At 38.8% G+C, this 14,669-nt stretch overlaps 2 protein-coding genes across 2 annotated transcripts; one reads left to right on the forward strand and one right to left on the reverse strand.

Moving 5' to 3' along the window:
* The first annotated feature begins 244 nt into the window (after positions 1 to 244).
* LOC140921583 (uncharacterized) lies at positions 245 to 2,790 on the forward strand. Its single transcript, XM_073371583.1, has one exon. It carries the CDS (start codon positions 817 to 819, stop codon positions 1,873 to 1,875), a length of 1,059 nt encoding a protein of 352 aa, XP_073227684.1. The 5' UTR covers positions 245 to 816; the 3' UTR covers positions 1,876 to 2,790.
* On the reverse strand, positions 2,748 to 5,559 carry LOC140921582 (protein LEG1 homolog). The gene is made up of 2 exons (XM_073371582.1): positions 4,526 to 5,559; positions 2,748 to 3,372 (listed from the first exon to the last, which is right to left on the reverse strand). Exons 1-2 carry the CDS (start codon positions 5,199 to 5,201, stop codon positions 2,942 to 2,944), a joined length of 1,107 nt encoding a protein of 368 aa, XP_073227683.1. The 5' UTR covers positions 5,202 to 5,559; the 3' UTR covers positions 2,748 to 2,941.
* Positions 5,560 to 14,669: the final 9,110 nt, after the last annotated feature.

A 14,669-nucleotide genomic window follows, 5' to 3' on the forward strand; every position in this document is an offset into this window, starting at 1 on the left:
AGTAAATGACGTGGTTTAATCACGACATGTACAAATCATTCTGACTAGCTTTTAGGGAAAAAACGAGAAACAAAATAAGGGAACTTGTGGAAAGAAATTTCTAAAATCTGGGCCTATTGAAAGCAAATTAACAGTTAATTTTGGAAAAAAAGCAAATAGGCGAGCTATTAATATGTTCAGTTCAGTTAAGGTTCACCAATCAAATGTGGCTTCATGCACGTACTTTGCTCTCTTTTTTTAACTGTCAATTCAGCTGATACCTTGGGGCTAATTTCAAGGGCTAATTGTCGCTTGAAAACAACGCTCTTTTGTGATGTGCAAATGATGTGCTCCTTATTCACGGCTGAGGACAAAGACAAGTAATCTCAGACTTTTGAAAGTGTTGTTTGCAAGTACATTTGCTAGACGGTCATTAAAAAGTGATTATATTATCGAGAGTATGACGTCTCCAGAGAATTTAAAGTAATGAAGAGTCAGTTCAAAGCGATATCATTACACACTGATTGTTGACATTAAACAAACAACACGTTTTGGATTCCTTTTATGCTGATATTTCAGGCGACGTGGATTTTGAAACAGATTTAAAGCAAAGATTTCACTAGGGAGACGATGACAAAGTCAACAACAGCTGGATCAGCTTTACATTATTTTGACAGAAGAATTGAAAGAAAAGGATAGTCAATAGAAGGTCAGTGAAGGCATACTGCACGATACTGCAAGATACAAACGTACAAGACTTTTGTCAGTTGTAGTGTTGCGACAGGATTACAGAACACGTTGTTACAGTTTGTTTCATATCATGTTTTAAGAAAACTCATGTCTCTGCCCTGTCTTCACCAAGCTGTTTCTACAGGCAGACTGCATCAGATTCGTTTGTTGCTAGACATTGGTGTAAAGCCAACATTAGTGGACAATCAGGGTCGTACGCCGCTCATGACAGCAGCTTGTATGACAAAAGAGACGATTGCGCTACGAATATCGCGCTTGCTGTTGAGTCGCGGTGCGCCTACGGAGTGCGTGGATAGCCAGGGTAGAACGGCGTTATCTTACGCCTGTGAAAATGGGCACTGTAAACTGGTTAAGCTGCTCATAGACGATGATTACGATATCAACATGCCGGACAAAGAGGGCAATACGCCTCTTATGTACGCGGCCATATCGGGTAATGTGGCCACTCTGCGTGAGATATTATGCGTGGTACTCAAATACAGACTTAGCGTGGATTTGAGAAATAAGAAAGGCTTCTCTGCTTATCTGTTAGCTGCGAAAATGGCAAACAGCGAATGTGCCAGGATTTTAAAGACAGAAGGAAATGCCTCCGATTGCGTCCGGGACACGGAGTATTTCTTGAGTGACAAGGAATGGGCAAAAAGAATGAAAAGAAATCTTAACAGAGACAAGAACAGCAAAACGGTTCAAAAGATAGACAGCCGGACTCGTCCAAACACGTCATTTGAACTGCGTCGCACTAACAAACTTGCTGAAGGTTCTTGCAACCCTAGGGCAATATCCCGACTTACCACCCGCAGTGAGCCCGGGGTGATGGTACGGAGGAGTGGATTGGTAAACACTTGCGTACCCTGTTCAGAAGAACATTCGCAAAATGAACAAACGTTACGCGGCACTAGCCCTTCCTCGGTATCTTCCAGCAGCCGACAAAGCACTATTCCACGGGTGGTTCGAACCTTAACACCCGACTTACACGCCATATTTAGTCAGTATGTTCTCATTGACAACAGGCCAGCGGTTACTGTGGCAGACCGCAGGATGCCCTATGCTACCAAACACGAAGAGTCGCGAGTGCCGTCTAAACCTGCGTCAAGAAATTCTCGAATGAGTGTTTCGATAAAGAAAAAAGTATCTATCCTCAGATAACGAGACCAATTCTTCCAGATAAATGTCTTCGATCCTTTAGGTCAGCGCCAAGGATTGAGACGTCCCGATCCATTGCGCTGAGCGAAAAGACACTCCGTCTTGGGACGAGAATGATAGCAGAAAATCATCACTTCGTTTTCCAGTTATCTATAGAACGCTCCAACATACATTTTGACTACTCTCGCTCCAGAACCGGTCTTTCCGTTTTGTCACGTGATCGTTCTCTTCAAATGAAGCTGAGGAGTTCTGTGATCCTGCGCTCAATGTCGTCACCAGGTATTACGAGTCTTCAGGACTCTTCCTGCGACTCTTCTAGTCATGCGCAGTAGAGAAAGTCTGGAATTGAGAATATTTGACTGGGCAAAGTGTCTGTCAACAAGATGTACAGTGCGTGGCTTATGTTATTGAAAGTGTGTGCGTGTGTAAATACTGATTTGAACAACAAAGTGCGGTCTTGGCGTGATGTGGAATATTTTTAACAGACTTTTCTTAAAATAAATTGCCTAAAAAAGAATATGCACGTGAATGATTGATTCTTCATAATTGCATTTTTTTCAGATCACTTTGATACAGCTGCATAGGCGAAGTAAGAGAATCCAAGACAGCCGTACTCTTGGATTTTGGAATTCGCCGTCGATTCCGGATTATAGTTACAGGATTATTCAGAATTCTTTGTCGGTGAAACTTGGATTCCGGATTTCAATTTTTAGTGTATTCCGGAATCCTCGAGCTGCATTCCAGATTCCTAAGCTTAGGATTTTGGATTCCACAAGCAAAAATTTCCCGGATCCCGCAAACCGGATTCCCTTTAGAGGCGAATATTTTGTGTAGGCACGGTCGGCCTCAATGTGAGAAATTACAATGAACCCTGTTTTGTCCTTAAATAAGACAATGTTTATTGTGCACCAGAGTTATACAATATTTTTCTAGGTTAAGTCAAAAACTGAAACTCACTTGTGACGTGAACTAAGCCCTTAATTCAGTTATCACAACAAAAATCTATTTAACGATAATCAAAAAGGCCCCTCAGATAGAAAGAGCTGCCGTTTGTTGTAGTGCTCCTTTTCTATTTGGCCTTGTTGCTGCAAGGCTTTACCATGGCATCAATCAATGATTTCATCTTCTGCAGTGGGTTAGCCAAACGACCCTCTGCCACATCCTTCAGCAGTTGCAATCCAACTTTTCGCCCTTGTGGAGAACACATTGCTTTGCGCCAGACGTTCAGCAGCCATCCCTTTGATACACTGTTTGCAGTGCGAAACACGTTTATTGCCAAAATTACACGATTTTGAGCAAGGGTGATGTCCCAAATGAAGGGAGCTATGTCCCATGTTTTCAAGACTCTCTGTGGCAGCGATGCCTGCTGTTCTGCAGTTTCGTTGAGATTGGTTTGAAAGTGTGTAGCTGCAATGAACTCCACCAGTAGTGCCCAGCCCTCTCCGAAGTCCTGCTCAGGTTTTGACAGCAGGCCGACCTCTTCTTTGAAAAGGGGAAGCGCTGAAGAATATATTCAAATTCATAAGTTATAGGCGTGGCCAGTAACTTATCACCAAGAAAAATCAGCTACCAGCAAGTGTCACAGCCTTTTTTTAGACTCAGTTACCGAGAATTTCGTTATTTTTCACAATCGTTCGCATAATATCCAAACATATATGGCAGTTGATCCTCAGCGCGGGAGGATCATCGCCTTAGCTTAATTAAGTTCTCACTTATAGATAGTCTTTTTCAAAGAAGTTAAACATAAGCAGCTTGCGCGGATGGCGTTTGAGAGAGGAAAAAAAGGTTGAGACGGAATCCATCAGGAAATTGAATAATATTACTTTTCAGTGGACAGAAACCTTGTACCAGAATAATTTAAAGCATATTGCATTCTTTTTCACATTTTTCAAGGACTAAAGATGTAATTTCGTCATCTGTAATAACACCAAAGTAAATTTCTCATGGGAGGCCCAGAAAATAAATGTCAAATTTCACAAAATGACATTTTAAACAAGAAATTTTTAGAATTTTACCTGTGTTTTCACAATTCTTGTGAAATTTGACATTCATTTTCTCGGACTCCCATGCGAAATTTTCTTTGGTGTTATTACAGATGACAAATTACATCTTTTATATAATAGTCCTTGAAAAATGTAAAAAAGAATGCAATATTCTTTAAATTATTCTGGTACAAGGTTTTTGTCCACTGAAAATTAAAATTACTCAATTTCCTGGTAGATTCCGTCTTAATCTTGACTAAAGGGCCAAGGGTGGGAGAAGGAAGGAAGTTTACAACAACATTTTTATCGATTTCACCCGCCGTTGTTGGAAATTTTACTTTGCTCTAGCTGATTGTCTGAGAGATATTTTGACAGAAAGGATAAAACTATAAACTGCTGGGGAGCGTGGAGACCTGTGACAGTGCAGGCTTCATAAAGATCAACGCACTAACCAGGATGATAGGGTATTGCTGCTGTCAAAGCATAAAATCACTAAAAGTTCCTTTTTTATCAAATTAGTTTGTACGGACTCGTAGAATCTTCGTAGTTTTATCATGGATAATAGAAAGAGGCCCTCTCTTTATTTTTATAACCTAGGCCCTGCGAGTTTGCCAAAATTAAGCGTTAATGGAAAATGGGTTGTGCTTGGGCGGTGCAGGTGTGTGACTCACCATGGTTGATGGACGTAGTGTGCGCTTTCCACATCAGTGCTACTGTGGCATCGTGATCGGATGATGAAGAAGCAACCTTAACTCGCGCGAAGAACTCTGTCCAGTCCTGTATCACCTCATCATGTTTTACTTTGCACTCTTCAACACTGGTACAGAACTTTTGCTTGACTTTGTCGCTCACGTTTGGTGGTTTATTGATGTGCAAAGGATAATTTAGCGGTGTGAATATCCCAGCATTCAAGGCTCCCAGGAAGGGAAGTACAGAGAGGTAGTAATTCATATCGGCCCACCAGCTGTTGGGAGATACGCAATACTCCCCACACCCAGCATTACCATGGTTACTCCTCATGTCACGAAGACGACCGGTTGTCTTTTGCCATCCGAACTGAAGCGGTAGTCCCCAGAGGAGATTCCCAGTGTTATTATACCCCCAGGAATCGAAGAACGGCTCCGTTTGTTTGATCATTAGCTTATATACTCCCACTCTTTGAAGATAATTCCAAGGATCGATGACTATCTTCTTTTGGCCGCTTATCTGTCCAACCGCGGGAAATTCAGCCAACGACCCCGGGGCATCCTGCCATCCCGGTGGATAATGTTTGGCCACAGATGATACAGGAATCAATAAGTGGCTTATTACCGCGTAGATAACCAGTAATAAAAGCGAGAGAAGCATGATTTCTTTTGTGTAGTGTTACTCTTGTTTTTAGCAGTCTTGATCAACTGTTGTAGCTGCGAAGTGAATGTAAATTAAATCGTTAACTGAGCGCAACAAATATGAGGCCGTGCCTTACAGCTGGACAAACATCTAGAACTTGGGTAATTTGAGAGAGATCGATCGCTTCTATAGAAACAAGTAAGAACCAGCTTATATTGGTTTAAAAAAATAATATTTTTTCTCTTACAAGGGGCAACGAAAAAAGAAAACTGCAGTCCTCAGGGTGGAAATAGCTTATTGCAGACAGCATTCGGACTTTAGGGGCCTAATGAGGCAGAGAACAGAGGGGACAAAAAGGGCTACAAAAAATTAGCCTTCTTTGTGCAGCTTATTGCACAAAAGTGTAATTATGAAAGATAAATATAATTTGTAAATTCATAATCAGTGTGGCTTCTCCTTATCAGGATAAAATAAAATATTAGTGTGACCTGTAAAAAGATTTTCTGAATAGATTAGCAGATCGCAGAACTTTGAGTAAATGCTATTATCATTATTGTTACGAAATAAACTGCTTTACTTTTACGAATACTAGTTGAATATGATTTATGTCATATATACATATATTGATGCAAGCAAGGGGCACAGGGTTTGGGGTCAGTGGCACAGCAGGTGTGTGAGTTAAACATGGAAAGAGTTTCCGCCAAATTTCGTTCGAATTAAATTACTTGCCAATTCTCTGCGCGCGCCGTTTGTTATTAAAAACTGCGATTAATATCGAAAAGTGTCTCTTGCGAATGTTTACATTTCGAGGCTCTGACATTTTATTATTTATATTTGGAATTTTTTTCGGAATTGCCTATCACCATGCATTTGCTCCCACACCCAACACAAATTAGAATTAAATTTGTTATTAATCTTTTTCACCTATTGTGCCCCTCAGCAATGAATCTATACTGTTCTACTCTGTTGTTGCTCCAAGGTGGTCAGTTCTCTTTAACAATAATTTACAAGCTTAGTTTGCTGGTGGTGCTTTGTGTTTATGTAACGCGATATTGGGTATCAATGATAAGGTGGTGAATCAAGTGAGATTTCCACTGGTCAGATTTTTTTTTCTGATGCCAAAATCCTCTTAAACTGTACGTGGTTCCTCTTTTCCAGTCCCTAAAACTAGCATTTCATCAAAGAAAGGAGCAAAGATGAGAAACGCTGCAGTCCCTGGTATCGGTTTGAGGAAAAAGCCAAAGACAAGGATTCCAAAAAAGCTAGTCAAAACACTTTTAAGTTTACGGTTCCTCTACAAGTAGCCTTCCAGAGTTGACGCTTTTTTTCTGCTTTTGTTTCACACTCCAGCGTGTTAAACAAAGCCGAAAACGCAGAGTATGAGTTTCACAGTCCGGCTACTCCAAAATAATAGACGTTTTTTACTATGCCTCTCTGCTCTGGGATCTGAATGAAATAAATGTTACGGTCTTTTTGGCCTAGAGGAGGAATACAAGATCATGTTGTGAAAGGAAATGCAGTTGTAATGAAAATAAAATAAATAATACTCACATCAAAGTGTTTGATGCTAAGCGATACGGTGACTCGCCCGATGTGCTTAGTTCCCTGTCTTGTTTGCGTAATTACGTGAGGTCACGAAGAGCGGGTGAGTAATAACGCGAATAATACATAAGGGACCGGTCATTATTTAGAGGGGAAGGGTGGTCTGAATTGTCTACATAAAGAGTGGGTGGGAGGGGGAGGGTCAGGGAAAAAGATGCTTTACAAAAGGAACTGGTCAGGAGAATTTGAACATGGCCTTCCTCCATTAAATTAGGGCAGTGCGCATACAGCATGATTTCTCATGGTGTACAATTAATAATCAGGGTCTATCAACTTGCCCTCTGCCTAACAGGTTCATTTTTTTATTTACTTGTTCTAGGTAAAAAATATTCCGAGTCCACTACAATTGTACCAGCAAGGAAACAGACACGCTCTTTTTCAACAAGTCCATTTATAGTTTATTGACAATAATGATGAAAAAAAGAGTAGATACATAGTGCACCATAGCCGGACACGTAAACCCCGAAAACCATTTTTGGAAAAAAATGGGGACCGTGTACCCCCGACCAGTGCTATGGTGCTGCCCTCGGGGTTTTAAGGCCTGTTAATGTAGATATGTGACCAAAGAAACCTTAAACTTTTAAAGGTACTTAGAAAATGCATCTTAAATCTAAGTTACAAATAACAACAAGCAAAGAAACTTTAGTTCGAGGAGTTCAGACGGCTGAGCTAGTGCGGCTAAATTACAGTTGTTCTTCTTAAACTCCCCAGCGGTGATATCCGCAAAAAGGCTGTTTACGCTCGCTATAAAATCTCTGTTGCGTGCTTGCTCTTATATTATTCGATGTTTATTGAACCATTGTAAAGGTATGAAAGCTATGGTACTATACCTTTCACTACAGATAATGGCTAGAATGTAAAAGTGAGGAGGGGATTCTCTCTAATCCGCTTTCCTAGCTTCTGTATTTTCAGGTAGGCAAGCAAGTACTACTAAGTAAGGAGAATAATGATTTATTTTAAAATCCTAATTCTTAGACAAATTCAGATCAGCCACAACATTTACCCAGAACCTCTGAAAATCTTCATGCATTAAAAGGTTATTGCTGGTTATGTTACATGTTAAGCTGTGAATTAGCATCATTGGCATTAATTAAAGAAGAATTCAGAAGTTCCAAGTTTATTGTTCTGTGGAGAGCCTCACTTGTATGTAATGGAATTGGAAATTTTTATGTAACAATTTGCACACAAAAAATATTCTTGCCAATCGTAGGATATTGTCTTATTTTTCGTTTGCATCATGACTCTTATTTATCCTGTTTTTGCCTAAATACTGGTCTTTTATCTCGAAACTGATAATTAGAACAAAGCAAACTAAGTTGATTAATTAATAGTTCATCTTTGCTTAGTTTCCCTTGCATGTGGGCTTGTAGGGTCGCATTAGGGTAGTGTACCATCTACATCCTTCCTCCAATATGATTTATGGACAAACCCAATAACACTCTTGTGCTGTAAGCTGTTGAGAGGAAAACAGGTTAGAAAAGATTTTTGTTTCATTTTTAAATAATGATCTCCCTGTCGACTGATTTACTTTGCTGGGATTTGAGCCTTACTTTTATCATGAAAGCGGGATGCCATCAATATTTATTTCCACTCACATATATTTTTTTGGCTCGGCATGAAATCAAGCCGAAATCGATCAAATGGTCTTTTGAATCCAAAGTCCAGAATGAATTTCTGTTCAATTCTTCCTTTTCAGTTTGCCCCTTTAGGCAAAGCAGAGAAATCTAACGAGGGAGGCGATCAAGACCATGCCATGGGTTTAAACTACACGTTATTAAAGCCCAGTATTTCCTTGCTCCTTCCTTTGGGTTGCGTTTTCCCGTTGATGAAGGAAATCGATAAATGTTCTGTCACTTACCAGGTGAAGATGCCATGGCCAGTCTAACGGAGCTGTGGGCACTCTTCATTTGATTACAAAACTTCTCAAGAACATCGTTATCGTCATCATCGTAATCGTCGCCCTCGTCGTCGTCAGCATCATCGTCAGCATCATAGTCGACGTCTTCGTCGTCATCATCATTGTCACCATCATTGTCACCCTCATTCATTGTCATCGTCGTCGATTGGTCCTCCTCCTCACCATCATCGTTCCTATCATCATCATTATCGTCATCGCCATTGTCGAAATCATCATCATCATCATCATCATCATCATCATCATCATCGTCATCATCAGGGCAATCAGGGGTCAGTCGTTAGGCTGCCTAACTTGTTAACTTTCACTGCTCCTACATAGATCACTCAAGAGAAGTCAAAAACAAGAGTTTAACTGATCTTATTATAAAAGCTTAGTTTTCTCTAAGTGCTTTATTGGGTCAATGGTTTAATGAACCATAATAACAAAACAGCAAAGACAGAAGCGACTTGAGGTTTCCCGATATTTCAGACGTTCCAACCGTCTTATTTCTTCAGGAGATGTTATCAATAAACGGAAAGTTGTTACAAAGGGGCATATGAAAGCGGCACAGATCGAAATTTGATACAGGAGCTTAAAATTGCAAATAAACTTGGTCGATAGGGATAAAACTTTAATGAAAACGATAAAACAAAACAATGGAGACAAAAAGGCAAAAAAGGCAAATAAATTTTAAAAATGTAACAAAAAATTAACATTTAATAGAAAGAATAAAAAAAATTTTAAACAGTAAAAGAATCAATGATTAAATGAAAATAAAGTCATTATAAGTTATATAACACAACAGCGATAGTAACAATTCTAAATAATGATGTAAATAGGAAAGAATGAAGTTAAAAGTAGCAACTAAAAAGTCTTTCTGAATATAGCGCCATTTTTGAAACGTTACTGCTTTGATGTTCTTGCAGTTACGTTTTCAAAAATAGATCAAGCACCTTTTTTGTTGCTTTAATTAACTTCCTTTTCTATTGTTATTATCATTATCATAATTGTTATTATCATTGCTAGTGTTATATATTACTATTCTTAATTTTATTGTTTCTATAGCATATTTTATTTATTATTCTACTATTTTGGTTTATTTTTTCTTTTAATTATTTTTTTTTTAAATTTTTTTCCTTTGTTCCATTTTTCAAACTTATTTACCTTCTTGCCTATTTGTTTTTTGCTTCAAATTAATCTGCGACGTGCCTCATTCTGCATGCTGTTATAAAGTTTTATCCCAACTGACCTTTATTTATATCTCCTGGAAAGAACGCCAAGAAAATTCAAAATACCAACAAAACTCAAGACCCTTTTGTCTTTGCCGTTTTATTATTAATAGTTTGTTAGTGTGACTTAATCAAAATAGCTTAATTAGAAGATTGTGAGTTATCAGAAAAGTTTCAATGCGTTTCACCTGTTATTGAAGAAGGACATACATCGATTTATCATCGCATTTCACATCATCATCATCATCATCATCATCACTTTCGTACTCGTCCTCGTCATCATCATCGCAATCAATGCAACAGACGTCACTTCCGTCTTCTGGCCCTCTTCACTATGACAGTCTCTCATCAGGTGGCAACTAAATCTCTCAGGAACAAGGAATCAAAACTGAAGGCAAAAGTAAACATTTTGACATAACAAGAAGACGATACTGCCTTTTCAGTAGTCCGCGACTTTTGCAGTTTAAAGAATTGGCAATGGTACACAGAATTCATATAGCGCTTATAAAAAACATTTCTTAGCACGTTACTAATAACTCAGTTAGCTCAATTCATTCGATGCAGAGCCTCCGGTTTGTGATTCCTCCTTTTTCGTAACAAAATTGCATAACTCAGAATTTTCTAACAGTTTGAATCCAACGCTAGTTTCTTTTCAGCCTAGTCTTTACAAGATGGGCATAAAACAATGTGCTGTTCTTGAACTTACCTCTCTTCATATTGTTTTTACGTATCGCCACTGGCTAGCTAGTTGGTTGACCATGACGAGGCACGACGTCTGCTATTTGCTACCTAAAAACATGACATCTTAAGAACAACAGATTAATAGCATATCAAAGGAACATTTTTCCTTCGGCATCTGGAAATATTTCTGACATATTTCACTCCTTTAGGTAGGCCTGGATTCGAATCCCACGACACCTCGTATTTGCTCGCTATCATATCATCAAACAACGTTCATGGGGAATTCCTTAGAAGGTGGGGATGCTTTCTAACTTAATGTGCAAACATTTGTATAGAAGAGGCACCTTGAACTCAGGGAAAATGCATTTGGAACACACTGAAACGGCTTCCGATTTGTCTCTTGGCCATTTCCGTTGTTTTTTAAAGTATCCTTTCCAGCCATCATGAACAGCTAAACAAAGTTTAAAAGTTTAAGATTCTAATTCCAAGAGCAAGTATTCTTCTTGTCCTCAATTTTGCAATAAGAGATCCCTTTAGGTTCACAAAACTTAAAACCAGGGACAAGAGGTATTTTTGGTATCACTCTTCATTCTTCTATACCGTTCTAATTTTTTTGGTAAGGCTGGATTGATTTAGTTCATATTTTATTTTTTCTTGACTTACCTATGGTCTACCGTCTCTGCTGGGTGGGTTCGCTCTGTCGTAACAGTTGAAGACTTCGTACTGCATTTCTGCTGGCTGGCAATACAATCGAGATTGTCTGACCTAAATGCAAGGGCTCTCATACAAGAAGATTGATTTAGAATGCAAGCATTACGTACCTTTCCTTTGGCTATTACTGATAAATGCTGAACTGTATCTAATTTATTCCTTCTTGTAGTTTTAACGTGACAGAGAGTAGCCTGACTGTCAGTGTCGGTAACAGTGACCTCATGGATTTGAATTCCATCCGCATGACAGTCATCTTTGTATAGATCTCAGTAGGATGATCACCCGAATGAAACTCATTGGTTGAAATAATAATCAAAGGCTTTTTTTTATTTTATTTTCAATAGTTTTAGAATATTCAATTGAACCGCATTTTATTTTTTTCACATTTCTGGTACTTACCTCGACTCTTGTAGGTAGGGTCACGAGTTCAATTCGATTTGTCAGCACTGGGCCGGTTAATACTTCAATAATTGCACAGACCTAAATGAAAAGCTTCTAAAACAGATTATCAAAGCAAAAGAAATCAACTTGACAGTTCATTTAAAATCAAAGTCAAACTAGATAGCTTCTCTCACCGTAGATCGACTAGCTTCTATTGAAGCAGTTTTTGTGGGTTGGAATCCCACTGGAGAAGAGGATTTACAAGTTCACTACTTTTGGTATGCCATCATGGAGCACAACTGAGTGGTTCAAATCTTTCTTTGGCTTGTTATCATCAAGTCTCAAATTTCATTTGTTTTTTGTTTCTCTCCTTTAACATAGGTCAGGGTTAAGATGAACAGCCAATTATCAGGTCCTTTGAGTTTTATTCAGTTCTTTCCTGACTACCAAACCGCTGTTTGCAGGATTTTTATCCTCGTAGACAACTGCGACGGAAACTAAGTTTCTGTTCTGGTACTTACCTCGGTCGGCTCGGCTGCTGATGGGACTGGCCTGTAGAAGACCTAAAACTGGAACTCTCCGACCTATATAACTAAAAGACTGACTTTTTTAAAAACACACGTAAAATTTATAATATCATAGTAATGTCGACTTTCTCATGGCAACTGGAAACCAATTCCAACATTATTTCTTGATCGGAATCCTCACAACGCATATTGATTTTTGCTGTTTGGTATTTGAGCTTTGATATTGCTCCTTTGGTAAAATACGAGCATAACTAAACAAAGGTCGTGGGTTTGAATCCCACTGAAGCCTAAATGAAAACGTCTCAGCATAAGCTTGAGCATCCGCGAAATTCAGTCTTGGAAGTCAGCTTTATTGTACTTACTTTCCGTTTGATTTACTCGGCTTACCCTCTTAGGCGCAGGTAAACGCCAACTGCTAACTTCACACGCGTAATCTGAAGCACAAGAAGATAATCTAACAGTTAACACATATTCAAAAAGCAAAAAATAACTTCCTTACCTTAAAGAGCTTCTAATCTTTTTTCAGTCAGAGTCAGTGTCGTTATGCGTTTCTTCAGGAACGCAGCCAGAGGTACTTCCAGAACTACTTCTTGTGAGCATAAGTGAAACAGTCAGTTTGGCGTGCTCGATCTTGAGAGGGCGCGCCCAAAAAGATGTCTTCGAGACCATCTCCCAGCGAAAAAAATGAGTTTCAAAAATGATGACGTAAGCAGTTCCTGAAATAAAACTTTTTAAATTACTTACTATTGGTTTAATTTAAAAAATACTCTGATGAGGCAACATTGTGTTGGTCAACTTTTATTGTTCATTTCTGAAAAACAAGGTACCGCTACAACAAAATGTAGATCGATAATCTATTTAGATTACTTAGTCCTGATTAAAAAAAAAAAAAAAAAAAAGAACAAGTTGATGTGATCCTTTTGTTTGTCAAACTTTATTGTTCATCAACTTTAAATTACTTACAACTCAATTACAGTTATTCAGCACGATTTTTAAAAGGCGCTGCCTTGCGTTTCTTCAAGAACGCAAGAGATGTTGCCACGCGTTTCTTCAAGAACGCAAGAGATGTTGCTGCGCGTTTCTTCAAGGACGCAAGAGGATGTTGCTATGCGTTTCTTCAAGAACGCATCCAAAGAGCCACGAAGGTAGGAAGCTTGACGAGAGGGCGCGCCCAAAAAGTTGCGGCAGAGGTCAAAAAAGTTAAACTAAATGATTTTGACGCACCTGAAACGAAAAATTAGTAATTTCTGTTTTTTAAGAAACTAGACCATACTCTGACACTTATTTTTAATGCACGCATAGGCAGTTGTTAAAGATATCACACATACAACTCAGTGTTTTGCTTTTTGCTTTATTTTCATGGCGTTATTACATGAGGCATTTTTATTGTAATTAACCTGCAAATCAAATTACTGTTTGTTAGTCCCTGCAAATCAAATTCTTATATCGGTTAGTACTTATAATAAATTACTCTATAGATTTTAAAGTAAAAAAATGACACAGACAACACATTATTTTAAGTGTTTTTTTATTGAATTCAGTTGGCCGTTTACAGAAATTAAGTAGTCTATACCGATTGGGGTGCGCTCCTACAAGAAATTGGCGTCTGAGTGATACCGAGGAGTGTAACATGTGTCCATAAACCATGACACCTCGAATGAAACACACCAGGGTCCCCTGAGACGGAGCGCAGGGATTTGGCGGCCAGCTATCGAGACATTATCGATACCAAGCCTTCACGCTTTTTGAAGCCGAATCCAGAATTAGGTTGAAAGTCAAATCGAAAACCGGAAAAGGCCGAATGGACCGAGCCGATCGAAAAACCGAAACGCAGAAAACAAAAAAATCCACGTACCTTTCCCACGCTGAAGTATTTAAACCTGGGCAGATTGATGAGGTGCAATGTGTGCGAAAAATGCGAACCCTTTTGTAAAAAAAAAAAAAATGACCGCAAAAATTCAATTTGTTTCATACGCTATTTCTTCAGGCCAAACACGTCAGCTTTTGATACGCAAACTTTGTACCAACATCAATCAGCCCTACCTTACATGGGCTGCTGTACTCTGCCATGTTCCTCCACCAAAGAACCAATGATACTGGGAACCATACCACAATCACGGTGAAAAAAAACGTGGATGTATTGTCCATGATGATGACTTGTAATGGTCGTTACTCCGAAGAAGAAGTCCGGCCGGCCAATTATATAAATTTTAATTAATTATTAGTAGCTGTCTCAACTAAAATTGAACAATGCAACACGAGAGAGAATAATGCAGCTTTTGCGCAGAACAGTTTTTAGAATTGCCCAGACTAATTTCAAGAAAAATTGAAAGGAGACGGTAAAATATAGACCCGCGTGAAAATCAACGTTAGTTTAGACAGCTGTTTTAAAGTTATTGCTATGTGCTGTCTTCTCTGGCTTTACCTTGCCTTCCTAATGATGAAGTCGTTTGCACTA

This window comes from Porites lutea, chromosome 12 (assembly GCF_958299795.1).
Source record: "Porites lutea chromosome 12, jaPorLute2.1, whole genome shotgun sequence".
NCBI classification, from domain to species: Eukaryota; Metazoa; Cnidaria; class Anthozoa; order Scleractinia; family Poritidae; genus Porites; species Porites lutea.

What these genes read in the sequence shown, in the direction of transcription:
- LOC140921583 (XM_073371583.1), top strand. Translation starts at nt 817, where the DNA reads ATGTCTCTGCCCTGTCTTCACCAAGCTGTTTCTACAGGCAGACTGCAT.
- LOC140921582 (XM_073371582.1), bottom strand. Translation starts at nt 5,201, where the DNA reads ATGCTTCTCTCGCTTTTATTACTGGTTATCTACGCGGTAATAAGCCAC. An exon ending in CACTACGTCCATCAACCATG is followed by an intron (nt 3,373 to 4,525) that starts GTGAGTCACACA and finishes TATATTCTTCAG; the next exon opens with CGCTTCCCCTTTTCAAAGAA.